General features: G+C 32.7%; 1 protein-coding gene across 2 annotated transcripts in view; it reads right to left on the bottom strand.

Moving 5' to 3' along the window:
- The window catches only part of ofcc1 (orofacial cleft 1 candidate 1), a 46,791-nt gene that overhangs the window by 18,669 nt on the left and 7,218 nt on the right, over positions 1 to 20,904 (bottom strand). For both annotated transcript variants that reach the window (XM_041247926.1, XM_041247927.1), the window contains exons 2-5: positions 19,889 to 20,107; positions 19,017 to 19,269; positions 18,182 to 18,345; positions 9,556 to 9,715 (exon numbers count right to left, since the gene is read on the bottom strand). In XM_041247926.1, the coding sequence (XP_041103860.1) occupies positions 9,556 to 9,715; positions 18,182 to 18,345; positions 19,017 to 19,269; positions 19,889 to 20,040 (729 nt within the window). In that variant the 5' untranslated portion in view covers positions 20,041 to 20,107. The remainder of the gene's footprint in view (positions 1 to 9,555; positions 9,716 to 18,181; positions 18,346 to 19,016; positions 19,270 to 19,888; positions 20,108 to 20,904) is intronic.

The raw sequence follows: 20,904 nt of genomic DNA, 5'->3' as shown, positions 1-20,904 counted from the left end.
CTATTTGCAATTTGTTCCTTCTGTTTTATATTAGGAGTGGCAAACAGACTGCTCTGAGAATCTATATGATTGGTGGACAGACAGAAGAAGTTCAGCAAGGTAACATATGCTTTCAATAAATCAACTTACAGCTGTGTGTGTATTTTTCCAGCTGACAAGACAGTCTACATATTATTTTGTTAATAAAAGGGCAACATAAGCACATCTTTAGCATTGATGTTTCAACACAATCTCCAATTATCAATATATGCTCTGTTAAATCCCTTTCTCAAAATAATAAATTAAATATAACTCAACTGCTATTTCAGCACAGAAAACCCTTTACATAATATATACTATAGGCAGATGTGGTTGTTGGTTGGCCTTATTCCTGTAACACAAATTGATGGCATTTGACCAACAATTTAGCATTTGCTATCAGTTGACAGAAGTGACTGTCTTATTAGTACTATGTATGCATTTTAAACAAATCATTCTTAAATTCATGTGAACACAATATTATATATATTTTTTAAAAACCTTGCATTTCTGGTATTCCTTGGTAACAATAGCATCTGAGAATCTATCTGTCTTATAATTGTTATGCACTGAATAAGTACACTGAATATCCACTTCCACTAATTTAAGGTTGAGGGCTTTTGTGGTGGTTATTATGCTTATTATGCAAATATGTAGAACAAATTCAAGTCTGACAAGTATGTCTAAAAATGAAAAGGACATGATTTTGTTGCTTTTCAATGTACTGTATATTCTACTGGGAGCAACTTTGTCTGGTTTTCAATATAATTTTGTCTTTGTATGAGACTATCTACCTAATGTTTACCTGATGTATGACATTTTAAAGAAACATACCTTTTTGGCTTTGATCAAAACACCCAGTACACACACATAAAAAGGTCTCTAACCTTGCCACAGTCAACAAGAACAACGAATAGTAATCTGGAAGGCTGTCCTCAAATTATACTCCATACACAAGACAAAAACAGACAAGGCTTGAGGGTTAATGTGGTGGTCCGAGACGGAGCACTGCATTGTAACTGTGTTTTAACCAGTGGGCCGTCACACTGTTTTCACACTTTTGAACCCCTTGAAAGTCCATGACCTTTTCACAAACCACAGCCCTATTCCCTTTTCAGTCGTGTTTCATATTGAATTCTCTAATGCAGTGTTCTCCAGCCTATAGCCCCAGGCCCTAGAGCCTCATTGCAGTGTCCACTAATAGCCCCTGTAATTGAAGAAGCTGCTTGGATCTAATGTGAATGCACAGCTTTTTTGAACAAGACCTGCACTTCTGTAGCAGAAATACCTTTTGCTGACCTCTCTTAGATCACTGAAGATCAGCCTTTTCTCTTCTTTTCTTTTTCGTCTTGTGTTTTTGTTTGCAAGTGCATCTGCTTTTTGTCAGACAAATCCACCACAAGCTGGTCTGCTTTTCTGATATTTGAGAAGAACATTTCAAAATCACCTTTCTAAAAATGGTTAATTAATACTACCAATATTTTCAGATTGTTGTGTGGCAATTCAAGAATAACTGTTAAAAAAAAAACACATTTTTTAATTCTTAAATTTGTCCTGCTAAATAACCTCTTTGCAAATGATGTAGAGATATAAATATAATTCTATGATCAATTTCAATAAAAATGAATGCATACAGCATATGTTTTTAACCATGGAAGAAATTACTGATTTAACATTACCTTCAACAGCACAGTGATAAAACTGAAAGTAAAAAAAGTTAAACTCTATTTTGAATGTACTATACCAACTTAAAAAAAAATGTTTTGGACCAAAAATAATAGTTGCAAAGTAGTTAATCTATTTACAGAGATTCCCCTTTAGCCCTCCTGTTAAGTTTTGGGTCTATTTGACCTGACTCTAGTTTCCAATTAGCTTAAATGCTATTTTTCTTTTCATTTTCTGTATAATATTTTATAACTTTTCCTAAGTTGGGGTCATGAACTTATACACAGAAAACAGAACCTTTGAGATGTTTACTTTTTTTTAGAACAGGTCATGTATATAAATAAGATGTTTCGGCTCACTGTGACCCGTGACGTTTATCCATGGAGATTTTGTGCAGGTTTAAAACAAACTTCTTTAATTTGTTATTTTATTATTATTATAGTTGTATTATTTCTGGAAATGGCTGCAAATGTCTGGAGATATTTATAAAACAAACAAAAAAAAACAATGTATATCTACAAGGCAGAGCCTAATTTTCTCCGTCAGCATTGCAACACCATCTCACTGGTAAAGACATTCCAAAATGAGGAGCTCCCAGGTTGTAAGTCAAAGAAGTTCTATCACAGCTCCTGGACTAAAATCCTTGCAAATAAAAACATTTAAATCAATTTAAGGCTGTTTATATTAGTTTGAAATTGCATCGGGTCAATATGACCCAAAACATAACAGATGTACCTAAATTCTGAACATAATAGGAGGGTTAAGACACCTAGTATAATACATACATAAATTAGTTATACACACTAACATTTGAATAAAGTATTATTATTTCTGTTATCAATATTTTGCTACTGGAAATTAAGTATTTATCATCTTAAGGCTGTTGTTGTACAGCCATTGTTGTTAAACCACCCATCTTGATAAATATAAAAAAAGTTCACTATTGTAAATGCAGCACTGTACATACTATACCAGTTAACAATCTACAAAGGCAAAATAAACTTAAAATGAATTAATCAATCGATCAATAAATTAATAGATCAAACTGAGTTCTCAACAAAATATAATAATTTCCAAATAAGCAATTATCCAAGGTTGTTAACTAGCTGTTGAAGGGATGTGCATGAATAAAATGCAAGTGTAAAGGTTGGTTCATACTTCAGACTCTGACATAATTTCTGGTCGGAGTCAAGGGTCTCCGACCCTGTGCGACAGGTCGCAATTATGTCATCTACACTCTTGCGACTTGTGTCTTTTTTGGAAAGTCATACAGCCTTTTCTCATGTGTCTGTGACCTGAAATCACATTGGATAATGTTGAAAAATGTCAACATTTGCTGCATGGTCAGAGTGAAGCTGCACAGCTTTTATAGCTGTCTGCATCTGGCGTATCGCATTAATCTGCGACAGAAGTATGATCCAACCCTGAGTCAGATTACAGGAGATGGTTTAAGTACCTTACCAACTGGGGATCACTAAGCAGGATTGCTTGCATAAGAATGACAAGAACCCCAAATGCTTGCTCTTCATTAGTGCCCCAATCTGTGTCCTCTAAACAACGACAGATTTACCCGTAAGAATTGTTGCAAACCACCTCAGACTTCCAAAAGTTTGCCTGTGGTCACAAATTATCTAGACACAGAAAGAAGAACTATGTGACTGAGCAAACCTTGATGCAGCAGTTGCAGAATTCTGTTGTGAAAACATCTTGAGGGCAATCAACTGCTATTAAGACATGTCAATGGAACTTCTTATGAATTACTGCAAAGATTACAGTTAAACGTGCAGCTCCTCTATCACTGTCGAAATGTTCTGACAAAACAGTTTGCATACCTGCTTAAGTATTATAGAAATTAACACCCCCCTTCCAGGTATAGTAATCAAGGGTTGACAACGGACAATTAATTAGGTCCATATGCATCACTGCTTTTACATAATTAATGTGTTCATTACAGAATAGATTTTCACTTGAGGTTAATCTTAGAATTAAAGAAATATTAGAGCGTGTATTTTAATTTTTTTTAAAGAAAATAACAAGATAAGACTGTATATCAAAGAGTATAAATATAAAGTACCCAAAAAGTAATATACTTTTATACTAAAGAAACAAGGTTTGTTTTATGATTGTCTTCAAATAAATAACCTTGTTACTTAAAGATTTCTAAAAAGGTTAAAGTTATTGTATTGAACAGCTCTAACAACACTCTATAGAGCAATATCTAATTGGTGGCAGATATGAAAGATAGTACTTGTACTAAAGTTTTGAGTAGTTGTGTTAGCATTAGCACATTTTACAATTCATATCAGAAAACATGGATGAAAGAATCCGGATATTGCACATACAAATATAATATATGTTATGTCCATTAAACATTTGTGAGAACTTTTTACCATAAGCAAAGCATAAAAACTATTTTCAGCCCAAATAGTATGACTCTTCAGTAATTGGGTAAACTTTGTATTAGGGCAACATCCTCTTTGGGAAATGCATTCAGGAAACACAATTAATGAAAGAAATACAGCTTACAAAGTAGAACAAATACGTTGGGAATAGGAATATGTTGTATACCTGACACTGTATTTAAAAAAAAAAAAAAAAAAAATCTATTAAAAAAACCTAAATAACATATACACCATTTGTTTTCAAAAGAAATTACAGTTTAACAACAACCCCTCGCTATAAGGTCACTTGAACATTTTATTTCCATTTTATTAGTTTTACTCAATGAAACCAGAAAATCATTCAGGTATGCAATAGGCATAGCCCCCTGCTCCCAGGACTATATCTTTAAACTCTTTAAAACTCAAGTTTTCATTAATATTTGGTCAATTTTTATTTTCTTCACACCACCCACTCAATTACAGTCCTACTGTTGCCTGAAAATGCACCCCTATGAAAAAGTGTGCCCCTGTAATTGCAGAGTATGTTTTTTCATGGCTCAGTATGGGGTCACTCAAACAATGCCCCAACATTAGAGATCCCATTGATATGTTTTAATGAAGAACAGAGGTGCTGGTGTTTAGAATAATCTCAATATAATCTAGTCCAGTAAAATTCTCATAAACAAGGCTCCGATTCCAGTGGCATAAGTAGAAAATGATGGAATACCCAGCACAGGACCTTATTGTGCCCTCACCCCAAACGTTCATGTAATTATTGTTTATAAACCTAAAACATACCAAGTCAAGTGTTCAATAGTTAACAATATTTAATTCTCAGAATGTTCTGAGAAATTGTCTCTCACATAGAATTTTTTTTTTCCAGTGTTTTTTTTTTTAATCGGAAATGCAGGCATGTTAATTTGCATTAGTTTAGTTTAGTATCCAGCCACAATATTGAGTGACCACCAGGCTAAACCAAAAGTGATCGCAGTTTAGGAATAGGATGAAACATAAAACAATACCTAGTGCCGGCCTCTGTGCAATGACAGTTGCAGGGAAAGAAAAAAAAAGTTAAAAGAATAGCGGTTATGAGGGAGGATAAAAACATAATTACTGGCACTGATAGCTACAATGACATGAATATGGAATAGGTTGTAACATCTGCACGTGTATGGAAGGATGATCATATCCTTACATCTTCAGATTTGGATACTTTCAAGAACTTCTGCCAAAATATTCCTTACAATGTTTCCTTAAATTAGAACAGGTTTTCTAGATACTGTATAACATGGAATAATATGGCTTGGATGAACATCTAAGTTAAATAAAATGCATTGCAATATATTTATAGTATGTTAGTAGTTATGTTATTGAATGAGGATTTTTATTGACTCTGTGCTTGAGGGACAGATTAAACAGCATGGATGTTTCTCTGATCTTTGCATGCTACATTATCTCACGCATGTAACAGGTTGTGTTCACTGACTATTGTTTTCACTGACTAGTCCAATAATTTATTAATCTGTACTTGCAAAGTTGGTATCTTTAAATATTTTGGTGTTTAGTTTTTCCCTTACAGTTAAGTGTACAGACTTTGTAAAATATTAGTGAACCCTATTCACAAAATGTTTATCTTTTTAAAAAATGGTTTTGATAAATAATTTAAGGTTTGGTATTTCTCTGTTTCAAAACAATGTATAGTGGTACAAGTTAATAAATAATACTATCAATCGTTAAATAATGTTTGAGACCTGATAAATGGATCTGGTATCTCTACAACACAGCTTTTCCTTTGGTAATGTTGTATATATGTATTTAACCCTGACGTGCCAAACTGCTCTAATTTCGGTGCCAAAGCACAGATGACGCAATCTATCTTCTGGGATATCTCACAACAATAATAAACTGTAGGGCCATCAACTTTCTTTCTGAGCCTTGTCATTGAATAAGGCTAAGCACTAGGAACAAAACATGTGTATCCCTACATGTCAATTTTTGTGACACACTTCAAAGACGTCATACACAGGAGGCACATCTACCAGCATGTGTTTTGAAGCAGAAAAGTAAGATCGAGAGGAGGCTTGTACTTGATGGTACATACATCACACAGCTTATTTATTTATTTAATTATTTATTTGCTTGCTTACAGTGTTGGTCACATTTACTGCATCACCCCATTATCTTTACGATTACTGCTTTATGATCACCATATAGTTAGTTTTTTTTTTTTTTGTTAGTGTGTTTTGAATTCTATAACTTTTGTATATAAATATGATTTTCTCTTCATAATGCAAAATTATTAAAAGTCAGGAAACATACAGCACTTTATGTTTATATGCCAAAAATGAAATGCATTTATTTATTTGTTTGTTTGTTTGTTTAGAATACATGTGGCCACATGTATTGCAGTGCCCCAATATAGTTAGGTTTACTGCTAAGTCACATTTATAGTTCATTTTTTGTTGTTGTTGTTATAATCATAACAAGCCACTCCCCAATGCCCAGTGTAGTTACTAATTGTGCAGATGTTTTAAATATAAAATATACATAACATGATAGTTTTATGACATTCAAGACCTCTTTTCCAAGAGGCTTCTACAGCAACACTTATACATTCAGTACACCTTTTCAATTACAGAAGTATGATTCAACAAGTGTGATTTTTGTTATTCTAAAGTTTAAAACAATGAGAAGGTATTTCTGCTTGCAGATGCTGAACCATCCACAACCTTTTTTTTATGCAATTGGACTAATAGGTTACTTCTATCATTATGATTTCAGAGTATAAAATAATACGAATGATGGATTATTACTAAGAGACAACACAGAAAATGAGTTTGGACTGCTTTATATTACCTCCTAAACTTGTAAGTAGGTTTCCTCCTGTACATCCATCACATCACTTTGGTTGAACCTTTATCATAAATTTACCTGCAAATATCATATATATTTTTTTTCTAATAAAGGTCCTATGGCCCAACGTTATTAAAATTATGCTTTTCCCTTGGATATTAATTGGGTCCATAATAAGAAACATGTTGGATTCATTATTTAATTGCAAGGGCATATTACGAATACAGTTTCTGAAATGCATTTTTAATGAAAAACACTACATCCTGACCTAATCATATCAACCTTATTCTATCTAATTAGTGATGCAAAAAAATCATTAGAGTTGCAAAATATTAGTTTCAGCTCCATTGGGCTTCTACTCTCATGAATATAATTTTTTTTTAAGTCTATGATAAATAGTTAATGAGGTAAAAATGACAAAAATTTGCATGTAGGCAAATTAGTTTAATATGGATACGTCTTCCATGAGTTAGGAAAGTGACCTTTTTTCTCAGGGAAAAAAAAAAAAATGGCTGAAATGATTATGACAAGGCCCTTCTTACATAAATGAAAAATAGCCTGCCTGAATACTATACAAATCATAAAATGTAATAACCTTCAATTTTCATCATACTGGCAACTGTGTTTAATGTGTTAGCATTTTATCAGTTCAATAAAGGCAAATTAGGCCCAATATGAAATATGTAGTAATTGGTGGAATCTGGAGAATATGTAAGTGAGGCCATGCTGCTAAATAAGAAAAATGAAATGTTTTCCTAACCATAAACAAACCATATTAATATTTGTTTTTTGTTTTTTTTAAACATGTAAATTGAATAACATTCTATGTTAACATGATAAATATATTCCACTATTCTTTAGCAAATATATCTTTACAATGTAGTATTTGCTTAAGGTTTTACCTACAGTATACCCTTGTTATTCAGATACAATTGGCTGCAACCAACAGTACGAGTCAGTCTAAAAGTATGTTAAGCTCAATATATTGTGAATGGTACATTCAGCTTTTCCTTAGAGGTATGACGACAATATATTGTCGTCATATATTAAAAAGCAAACAATAGGCCATTAACTGCCCTTCAGATCAGTTGGCAAGTTGTTTTTTGTGGTGCCAACAAGAAAGAAGGTGACAAGCATGCTTCTGCATATCACTAACTGAAACCATCTCCCTGGTTATGTTAAATTATTAGAGATCAAAAAGGAATGTAGTTTCTTGGAAAGAATACACTTGATATTCCTTCCAAATGTTAGGCATACTTCTTAAATTTGTGATAAACATATGTAAAAGGTACATTTTTAATGGACTGATGTTTTTATGGGTTAAACAAATGTTGGTATGTAAATAAAATTCTGAGTGAAACATCACTTTTGGCAAAATTATAGAGGTGGTTGACACGTATGTTCTAACGACGATGAGACTTATAATATAACATGCTTGTTGTTAAGAGCTTAGTTTACTGCAAACGTCTTTCTATCTGTGGCCTCATTTTGGAGCGGTTTATTTAAACAAACTTAAAAATTAGACAACATACATTTTAATGATGATGGACAAACTGTTGTAATTCATACTACATTACATTAGCATCTATTCAAGTTAGCGATCAAGTGGACATTGCAAAATTAACGACATTTAATACCTCACAAATAAAGTGGGGTTTACAGTAATATCAAATAGAATAATCAGACCCACTACCCCCTAAGATATCCTGGCCAAAGGGAAACTTTTGCATTTTGTATTTTTTTTTTTTTTTTTAATTAAATAATAATAATACAATAAAATAAGTAATACGTAAAATGTATACTGTACTGGAAGTTAAACTGATGTCTACATGCAAAGAGACATTAGGATTAGCTTTTATTACATTTCTGACAGAGAAGACAAATGAAGAATTCATTATTTTTAAATGAAAAATCTTCAACATTTTACAGACTAATCAAAATAACATTAGCTGAGGTTCTGTTTGGGATAATTATCCTGTACTAATTAGACTGAAGTTAAAGACCTTTGAGATGATATCCCAGCTTTCTGAAATGTAACTAATAAAATAAAATAAGGATGTTGTTAGGCTGTTTCTGTGCTTTACAGGATTAGAAGTCAAGAAGGATTACACCCAAAGAGGCTGCTTACTCCTGGGGTTTTAGTTTAAACAAGGATCTGTAATGCTGCAGTATCTACAGACAATAACTTCCCTGCATGAGGTACTTCATGCTTTGTGAAGAAGGTTCCACTGCATTGTCATTATGTTGATCAGATTTCTTGAATACAAGGCCTAACTGTTCTTTCTCCTCTACATTTTCAATGGTCAAGAGTCCTCCAGCAACCAGTCTTGGTTATCTCAGCCAATGTCTCTCAGTGCAATCCCAGGAAATATTTTGTGTTTTCCTGATCTAACCACCTAATCCCAGCGCCACTGAACTGTGCTTTTGAATCAAATCATCTTTAGCTGTGAACTGGATTTCAAGTGCACACAGTAGTGTATGACCATAACCTATATTTGTTTCAGAACAATAGACGTCTAATATCTTCATGTAAACTGTTCATAGCAGCTTTTTAGGTGAAAAACATCTAGTTGAATAATTTTCCCGCAAAAGTACTTTTTTGAGACAACAACATGCTTGCAGATATACATGCACCAACCTTCCTCCTTTCCCCATTAATGCCTCTCCATTGCTCAGCCTTTTTCACAATGTAATTCAGCTCCTGGTTTGACACCTCCAGATCCAGTGGAACAAAAAATCTAGCTTCCTCACTTTGTACACGCTGGAAAACATCCAACATCCGGCCACCGTTATGCAGCCTGAAATAAAATTTTAAAAAGTTTTAACAGGTTTGAAAAGGTTCTAAGATATCCTGCACCCATACACTTGTGTCCTTTGAGTACCAATGTAAGCCTGCAGTCTCATGCAGTGAGCTTCACAATGCTACTACACCTCAGACAAATAGAAGATGTTTAACTTCCACGTAATAAACATTGGTATTGCAACACAAAATCCTAATGGAACAAATGAAAGAACAAAATGACAGGACGGTAAACATAAGCACTCTAAATGGATCAAAATGAAATACCCTTGATTTTTTGTTTAATTGCACAGCACATTTTAGTCTCAAATTCATGAGAAAGGCCTCTTTAAGAAAGGAAATGTATACACTGTTTGCCCTTATGAGATTAACATACAGTACAGGCTGCATGTGGGATATTAACTCCTGCTGTAAAAAAAAAATATCACTTAACCAGACACAGACACAGACTTTGATGAACATAAAATACAATGTAAAACCACGCCTACTCCATAATCTTGATTTTGATAAAGCAACATGTAGCAGTGTGGTAATTCCAATTTATAGGATTTGTTATTTCACATATTTACCAAAAAGTGTCACAACCTTAATCTTCATGTATAAGTAATAATATAGGCATATGCTACATATATTACAACACCTCTTCAGGCTATATTAAAACATATACATGGGATTAAGCATTCAAATATTGTTTATATGTCCATCTTGACCCAAGGCACAAGTTATATTACAAATTAAAACCAGCATACAACTCACAACTTAAAGTTGTAAAGTTACAAAAAACAATAAAACCTTAATCAAGTTCAACATTTTAAAAATGTCTTAAGAACTATGTGTGAATGTATGTTTTTCATATGTACATTTAAACAATTTGGTTTTGTAAGACTTATCAGTATTTATATGAATGCTTGCATATGTTCATAAGTGTAATCCAGGAGGTAAAAACATAACTTATTTAAAGTGCCACAAGTATGTTTTGCCTAATTTTAATCAAAGAGCTTGCATCCAGATTGTCATATAAAATGACATATTAGCGCAGGACTTTCAAAAAACAATGTTATTGTATTAGACTTGTGGTATAGTAACAAGACCTTTCGTACCAAGTGATTTTTCAAAAGAAAAGCAACATTTTCGAAGGTTACATACATCACTTCCTGTCTCAAGGACTCGGGAACTCGTCAAAGTGCATGTTAACGAGATCAAGAAAAATGAATGGAAGCATAATTCACTGTACAGGGAGATAGAAGGCTCTCCCACCACTGAGCAGCAACCAAATGGAAATAAAAAATAATGGGCATATCTATTTTGCGTGTAATTTGTGAACTTAATTTAAAATTGTGCATTTTGTCAAGCAGAATGTACACTTATTTAGAACACTTCACGTTTAAAATGCCGATTTACGATTATCTGTTGTGTGGGTAAAAATCAGATGGCATGGATTAAAAAAAAAAAAAAGATTACACGCCATTAGTCATTTACCCTCATTAGGGGGAAATTTTGTCACAGCTTATACTAGATATATATATATATATATATATATAATATATATATATATATATATATATATATATATATATATATATATATATATATATTACAATTCTTTTAATGTGCATTTTGCAATCTTTTTTTGGTTAAAAAAATTAATTAAAAATACCGTAAGCCATCTATGTATATTGTTTGGAATTTATTTTCTTGATGACATCTACTTTTGTATGTATTTTAGCATGTATGATTGTAGGCTATAAATATATACGTTTCAAGTGTCATTGGTGTTTGTAGTTGTTAGCTGTATTATACATGTATACCATGTAACACTTCATTATATATTTATTAAGCTTTTACAATTACGAAAGAACTCACTTACCCTATACACAATTTGTTTATAATTGTTTGTTGAATTCCTCTAATCACATATTTTTTCTCTGTTACTCTTTGCTTGCGTCTGTGATAACTAAACTCAACATAATTAGAAGTAGCCAGCGAACACTTACAATATTAAAATAATATTTTATATGCATACAGACGTGTGAAAGTGAAAGTGTACATTGTATATAATGTCTGGGGGGGGGGGGGGGGGGGGGGGGGACAGCATTACAAAATATGTTTAGGCAAAATCCATGTCAATGATCTCGATCACATTCCTAGTGGATCTGTGTGTCCTTGACTCCTGTTCTTCATTCTTGTGTGGATAATTGTGGCAAAGTGGTTGAAGTTAAAACAACACAAGATGCAGGGATTGTTTGAACAATACAAACTATTATACACCTGAAAATATGTACTTTAATTTTCTTTAAATAAATACAACCTTCCAATTTCACTGCATCTTTTATTTATTAATGTTAAAGTTTGGGTACAATGAACACAAAGGGCTCAGTTTTCGAAAGGGGTTATATCGTCCGCTGAAGTCAAACTCAACATTTTTTTATTGAATTTGGTGATCTTTTATGTATATTATCTGTCAATTACGATAGGATTATTTTATTGGATGATTTTAACATGCATTTTGACATTGAATCTGATTCTAACTGCTGGATTCCCTAGATTATTTCCAGCATGTTAAAGGTCTTATTCATAAGTCTTTGTTTTCATCTAGAATTGATGATTGCAATGCACTTTTCGCTGGTATCCCAAAACATGTGTTATCTACTTTATAGCTTTTTCAGAACATTGCCACTAAAATATGCACAAAAGCACAGAAATTGGACTATGGAACAAGGGTCAAAGGTGTTTTGGACTGCTGATGGATGGATAACACATGTGTCTTCTGCCAGTTCTATTGTCAATTCAACGCTTGTCTTTTTTCTATTCCTGAAGGATATTGTCTTCAAGTATTGCTCATCCTTGTTAGACAGCTTTTTGGGTCATCCAGTCCTGGGTTTATCAATTATAGATGATGTTTCTCTGTACTTGTTGATTATGCTTCGGATACCAAACCTTGAAAATCAAGTGATGCAAGCTATTTTACTCAATGTTTTTCCTTCTTCATGCAAGTCAGGGTTGTTATAATAGTAGAAAACACTAGTGGAGGCTTTGAGTAAATTGTTGAGGCTCATAATGCATCAGAGTAGAAAAATACAACATGTCTAAGACTTTTGCACAGCAGTGTGTGTGTGTGTGTGTGTGCATATATATATATATATATATATATATATATATATATATATATATATATATATATATATATATATATATATATAACCTTCTCCAGTAGTTTAAATATTGCAAAACTGTAATCAATTAATATGGGTGTTTTCTTTATTAATTTATATATTTACATAAAATTTACTATAATAAACGATCAAAGTGAAATTCAATTAAATGGTAAAAAACTAAAAACATACATAAACTGATGTCTTTTATACCAATAAATCCTATTTCTCTGCCGTGATTGGGAACACATCAAATCAGAATTAGAGTATGATCACAAACAGACACAACCTCCTCCCCCTGCCCTGTCAAGTATCCACCAATAGGATTGTTGTTTTTACGGGGAAAATAGACCAACACAAGTCAATATTTTGAGTATTTGTAGTAAAATAGAACCATCAGATCCGCCAAGAGAAAGATGCCAAAATTGTGGGTGAAATATAAAACAAAATACAATCCCTCCTGGGAATGGGAGGAAGTCTTTAAAGGGGAGAATGTGTGTATTGTTGGAGCATGACCACACGCATTAGATCCGACCGTAGCAGCCTGTTCACCTGCAACTACCTTAACACATGCCAGTTGCATCCTGCCCTTAATTTATCTTATCATTACAATAAAAGTCAGAAATGTTTACCACATTTTTTATAACCTTACTTAAACTATTAGTCTCAGTTGATACGACCGGTTATTTTGGCCAGAACTACAGAAGGTCAGTGTTGGTTTTGTTTTGGTCATTTCGACGACTCCGTCCCTGTGGTTTGTTTGGTCTATATATGAGAGACTGAACTTGCTGTGTCTTCATTTGCCTTTGCCGAGTTTATATATATTTTGTAAGCAACACTAACTAGCAACAAGTTATTTATTACAGTCATGTAAAAGTGCCTTTCAACAGATTTAACTTTCAATAACAGGGTGACCCAATGGCTCCATGTTTGGATTGGGAGATACAGTTCAGGTTTTACAGACTCCCATCATCACAATACATTGAGGAAACTAACCTGTATTTTTAAAGGCATTGGAGTGATGGGAGTCTGTAAAATCTGTAACGTGTCTAACAGAGATGCCAAGAGTTGACAATCCCAAAGAGTGAGACTTTCCAGCTGGTGCACTACTGTATGTCGTTGCTTAAGGCAAGGCCTCTCATCTCTGGTCCTTAATATTGCATATGAAACACTGAAATGTTCTAAGACATACTACAATCCAAGACACGTGAGAGTTCTATATGCAACTCAAACCAGTGTAGCTTTTTATATAAACGATTATAGTTTGCGGTTGATCAAAAACCTGGATAGTTGGAGATCCCTGAGGACCAGACTTGATAACCCATGGTTTAAGGCATATAGCCAGTGGATACAGTCCGTCAGAAAAAGAAATTGCAGCAATGCAGAAATATGTTTATTTTATATATCACCTTGTCATAGTGATCATCCATTCAAAACACTTTTCAGTACAAAGTAAAATTATTTGGCGTATTACGTTTACAGCACAAGTGCGACAAATAAACAATCACATTTTAAAATAAATAAAAGAAAAATTAAATGAACCATAACCAAAACAATAAATTAAATTAATGTAAACAAAAAAAAAATTAATTGAAGCTAACAAACCATAGATAAAGGGCTCAGATTCCACATATTTTAAGTTTCTATCATTTTCACATGAATGTAGAAGTGAAACTATTAAAGCATTTTGATTATAAATCCACAGCATCATTGGAAAGAGCAGGCATGGGGTTTCCAAGCTTGTGCACTGTAAATGTGGTAACCAAGGAGACTACAGGCCCACTCTGGAAGCACTCTTACTGTTTTCAAATCAAGACTGAAAACATGTTTTTATAAAACAGCTTTTTTTTTTTTTATCTTTTTTTAATTTTACAATCAAAATTGCATTTTCTTTTTAGCCCCTTGTTTCCATAAATGTGTTATAATGTTTTTAATTTTTCTAATTTTACAATTAAACTGTAGTTTTACAATTCAATTGTATAAAATTGTTGTTTTTTGACTATTTTAATTGTTTTATTTTTTGTCTCTGTTTCAATTTCTGTTTTATTAAATTTTCTGTTAGACTGTTTTTATATACATTGTTTAATTGTTCTTCTTTTTGTGTGAAGCACTTTGGGATCCTTGTGATGAAAGGTATTGCAAGCCAAATTAGCATTTAGAGATATCTCACATTAATTTATAGCTATATTTCTAAATAATTTCCAGATATCTCTAAATATTTAACTCTTAGCGTTCTATTTATTCATTGTGTCAGGTCCAATTTATTTTCACACGCGCTGTTTATTTTACACACATTGTTTAAAATATTTTTTTTTCTGAGTAAAACAGGTTTAAAAGGCATTGAATCGCAAAAGGACACTCAGTATCTCCAGCCAAGCCCTACCCCTTGTTCGCTGTATTTTTCACATACCTCTTTATAGACGTGCATACTGATAAATCCTCATCCAAGTCTCAAAGAATATCACTGAGATTTGCAAAGCTTTTTGAGATCTACAGTAATAAAATAATGACTTGGATAGCATTATTGAGGAGTTTGGTGATAAACAGAGTGATTAGGAGATGATTTATTAGTATAAAGAGATATGTGATAAATACAGTGAACAAGGGGTGTGGCAGGGCTGGAGATGCAGAACCGAGTGTCCTGTTGATACACAGTGCCTTTTAAACCTGTTTTATTATAAATACAATTACTTTTGAACAGCATGTGTAAACGCGTGTGAAAATAAATTGGACTTGATGCGCCTGACAAGCGCTGAATAAATAGACCGCAAAGGGTTAAAGATATCTCTAAATCATTTTAAGATATCTAAAATACATTTAGAGAGATCTCACAATGATTTCCAGATATATTTAAGTGGAATTTTAAACTGTATATCTAAAATGCATTTTCAGGCATCTTTAAATCACTTTAAAATATTTATATGTTTGATATATCTTTAAATCATTTGAAGATATATCTAAATCATTTAAATATATATCAAAATAACATCCTATTCATTTAGACATATTTCTAAATCATTTGAAGATATCTTAAAATATCATCCTGCTCATTTAGAGACATCTCTAAATCATTTAGAGAATTTTTTAAGTAACTTCCTGTTCATTTAGATATATCTCAAAATAACTTCCTGTTTACTTTGCGATATATCTAAATCAAGATATCATGAAGTCCATTTTCAAATATCTTCAAGAAATGAATTCCTGTTCATGCAAGTCATTTTGTGATATCTTGAAATGACTTCCTGTTCATTTAGAGATATCTCAAAATCACTTTTCCTTCTCTTTGTCTAGAGATATCTCTAAATGACATACCATGCTAGCAAAACATTATTTAAAGAGATCTATAAATAAATTGAGATATATTTACTTCATTTTTAGATATCTCAAAATTAAATTAACATATCTTCAAAGGGGTTTATTTACAGATCTGATATTCATTTAAAGATATCTGCAAATGATGTACATATATCTCTAAATATTTCAAGATATATTAAAATGCAATTTGAGATATCTCTAAATTATGTTTTGGCTTGCCATAGAAATGTGAATTGTATTGTATTGTACTGTAAGGAGGTTCATGGAACTTGGTCATCAGCCCTTTTATTACCTTTTATTATGTGTTTTTTTTTGTTTGTTTTCTTTTGTTTTTTGCATTGCAATAATGCTGGTATCAATTTCACATCATATGCTCTTTATTTGTTAAGTTACTGATGATAAATCAGTCAAATGTTTTGATTCTGATGTATCAGGGCTGCCTAAAATGTAATTTAAAAGAAGGATAACAGTTCATTCTATCTATACATATTGCCTGAGGCGTTTTTTTAGAAATAGGTCACACACTATGTCACAGTTCCTGATGACAGCCAATAGGAATGTGTAATCCATAAATTCATCAACCCTCTTCAGCTCCCTGGCCTACATGTGCGACAACTCACTGCACGATGAGTGGCAGAAGCCATTATGTGTGGCATATATTTTAATATTGCCCATTTAGTTAAATGTGATACATGCTGCACACAAAAATGTGATCTTAATATTTTGAGCTTAGATTAAAATTTTAAGATTAGTAAAAAAAAACAAAAAAAAAGAAATATAAATTATATATATATATATATATATATATATATATATATATATATAATATATATGATAAGAATATATGATAGCTATATATAATACTAAATCGTTAGTATGATTTGATAATGAATTAAGCACATCTATTTTGATGCTATACTACAGTATGATCATTAGCTAAAATAATACATAAAACATTGTACACGTCAATGTCTGGCTATTTTTAAATCTGTACAAGTATTTTTTGAAAGGTTTATACATTTTTTTATTTGTATGACAGCTGAGGAGGGGAAGTGAGCAATGGGAGATCTCTACATCAAAATACATGCTGACCAGAAGCTAAAAAGTCTCATATTTCCTAAAAGAGGGCCAGATAAATCCGAAGGAAGCACACTGTAATGTCATTAAAGCTATGATCTGACCTTATGAGATGACACTACTTTTTTTTTGTAATATAATACCTTCAGATTTATAATGAATTCCAGTGAAATATCTAGAAAAAAACAGGTATTTAATTGGAATTTATATTACTGTTATTTTGTATTGATCATAGCTGACACTATTGTTCAAAAGCAACTCAGGGTCTCCTTGTCTTAAGATAGTTGGACTCGGATGACTATATCCTTCAAGACGGATCTTTAGTAGGTTGCTATAACTTTTTGTAAACATTATTGTATGTAATGCAATTACAGTTTGGTGCCAAGGGTTACAAAGTACAGTTCAACCAATTAATTTCTACAAAATCAATCAAGATGTTTATCTGTTGATGAATTTGTTAACCCTTTCTGACTCCCATTTTCTAATACTAACCAATCGTGCCAGCGTCCAGCCTTTGCCGTGATCAAGATTACAGCATGGGGGATATGGCAAGACACAATGCAGTTATATTAGAATTTGCATATTGCCTTCCATTTTTTAGCATTTATCAAAATAACATTGTCACGATTTACTCCCACCTTCATTTTGAAAGATCGGTAAGATTGGGTGCCTAACACATCTGATCATCATTATCTCCAGGTGCAAGTGCATGTAATCAATGAATATTATCCAAGAAGAGCTTTCAATACAGAATAATACAGTTTAGAAGAGCTGTCAATACAGAAAATAATTCAAGCATGGCTAATATTAGGGAAGTTCCAAACCATGAGAGACAGACAACTGTAAATATGAACATTACCTTCTCTTAACTTTAATATAATTGAGAACCATTTATTATGAAATATGATGATTTTGCTTACCTGAGAAAGTACATGTAGAGTATTGTCAAGGAGCAGATGAGTATAACGATGTAGAGGAAGACGGTAATAATGACACCCGAAGTTCCAGAGTGCTGTGTTCTATAAAAGAGCCAGTAGAGCTTTGCAGCATCTGCTATGGGATTCTCGGCACTCCAAGCAAGGTGCTGAAAATATATATAAAGAAGACACGTAGTAAAGAAGACACAGCACACAATCTGTCAGTGTATCTCCAACTCCTTATTTTACTGCTTCTGTAGCATGCAATAGCAGAGGATTCAAAAACATACTGAGATCTAAATTGATTAATCCAGGGCACAGCTTTATTTTTTTTTTCTTTAAACTGAAAAATTAAACACTTTTATTAAAAACTATATGCTAGTGTAACAGAGCCCAATTCCAATGTGATCAACTGTATTTTATATTTAATTAAATAACTTGCAAACTGCTACATAAATTATATATAAACATTATTACTACACCCGTTTATCATCAGTATATAAACATATGTTTATGTTATTTTAATCTGCCCTTGAGATTTTGTATTTTATTTAGGATACTGGAATACTAATCATGCAGAACTTTTTTTAGATTTTAAGCTACACCACATAAACATTTCAAACCCAAAGAATTGCTGTTAAATTAAAATGCAGTATGTTGGTATGTTGACTCACTATAGCCACAGAGTTCTGTCAGAAAAAAGACAGCAAACATTCCAAACAGCATGTACCAAACATTCATATTTTGCTTCAAGATATTTACATGTGGCCACTTTTATATGATAAAGTGAACTTCTATTTAAAGTGCACAAGTGTCCAAGTTATTTTAAGTGCCTTACCCCCAGGAATGCATCCACTACAAACACTGCCAGAGGGTCCAGCAGTGTCCACAGTCCTATAGCCATGATAAACTTTGACAAGAAGGACGGGAATGAGCCAAATATTAGCTGACAGCCCCATCTGATCAGAACCATAAGTAGCACAACTACATTCAAGGTCAAGGGTCCCACCACTACCATGGCCAACTCCTCCCGGGTATGAAGCAGGGAATTCTGGTAACTCAGTTCCACAGTGTGAAGGTAGAAGTAAAACCTTGAATTAATGAGAAACACAAAAAAAGCAGAGTTTACATCCTTGTGATAAATAGCAGTTACATTTGTTACTAAAACAGTAACAGTGATCACTTTAGGTGAGCAATCATATTATTAACAATTGTCTAATGAGATGCATTGAATACAGATGTGGTCATGAGTGTGCTAATAATATATGAAAATACATTTACACTAAAGATAGGAGGATGACCTTAACGTATGTTACTGGATGCCTTTTGGTCACTGAAAGTTACTATATATTGTTTTAATAAGAAGCACAGGAAGGAAAAAGCTAAAACCACTTCACCAGATAATCATTATATTATTACAGTGCAGAAGACATTTTCTGTACTGCAACCAGATGAACTGGAATGATTGCATTTTTGAATATGTGAGCGCTCTACTAGGCTCTCATGATCAAATCTTTCAGAGCTGCTATAGCAAAATGAACCACTTTTAATAATGTCATTTTTCTTATTTATATATTTTTTGTTACATTGGACTAAATCATCTGCATTGAATCTATAATGAGGGGAGGGGGGGGTAAATATGTTCCTGTTACCATTTTTAGGGCTTTTCTCCTGAGCTCCATACCTGGATATCAAAGGAAGCAAACTCACTTGTTGACAGGAACTGAGATGGCCTGGAGGAAGAGCCATTGGCTGCAGTAATGCAGGTAAAGCCTCACAAACCAGATCAAAGCAAGGAGCAACATAATGAACCAGAATTCCTGTGAACGCCACTGTGACAAGCCCAGCTCTGACAGGAACATACGAAGAACAAAATGTGTGCGCTCAGCATCTCTGCCACAAGCCTTCCCACTGCAAGAATGCTGAGGTCTGAAAACAACACAGTCATACAGTAAATGCAATCTCTCTTTCCACAATTGACAATTCTGCTGTAAAGCAAAACAGGCATCTTTACTCTGTCACCATACTGCACAGCACAGGAAAGCACATTTTTTAAATCAAAGCATTAAGTGCAAAAGCAAGCACACAGGCAAAAATGTAAGATATAAAACATCTTGCTGTTATTTTCTTTTTACCCTTGTTGTATTACTATTCTTCAGTTTGTGTATGAATGCCATTGTGGCTTTCATACAGTATCTACTGTAAAGTATAAAGATAAAGATATAAATTATCATCTACATTGCCATTACTGTTTTGTGGCTGTGCTTGATTTAATGTATTCTTATTTTAAAGTTCTCATTTTACCAAAAGCTGCTAGTAAATGTGGTCCAAGCAATCTTTATAAATATGCATGTATATATTAATGTATGTACAGTGTTTTATGCATATATGTGTATGCATGTAGTCAAATTCCATAGCCATTTTTACTAATAACCTGTTTTTAAAGATATATTCACATTGATCCAATTATAATAATCAATCACTGATATTACCAATAATAACAAACATATTATAATGTTTGGTACTTTGTAATATATACAGTATATACTGTATATTCAACATGAAAGATTCAAATCTGTGCAAGTTCAAATCCACAGATGTCTGAATTAAACATACTGTGCAAGATATGAAGGCAAGATGCTGCAATGTCAAATGCCATTATCTACAAATGCTAATACAACTTGACTTCAATCTTCCATATAATGAAGATATTGATGATGCATGAA

Source organism: Polyodon spathula, chromosome 4 (assembly GCF_017654505.1).
Source record: "Polyodon spathula isolate WHYD16114869_AA chromosome 4, ASM1765450v1, whole genome shotgun sequence".
Classification (NCBI taxonomy): domain Eukaryota; kingdom Metazoa; phylum Chordata; class Actinopteri; order Acipenseriformes; family Polyodontidae; genus Polyodon; species Polyodon spathula.
The sequence above is the reverse complement of the archived record's forward strand: the minus strand, read 5'-3'. Positions and strand labels throughout refer to the sequence as shown.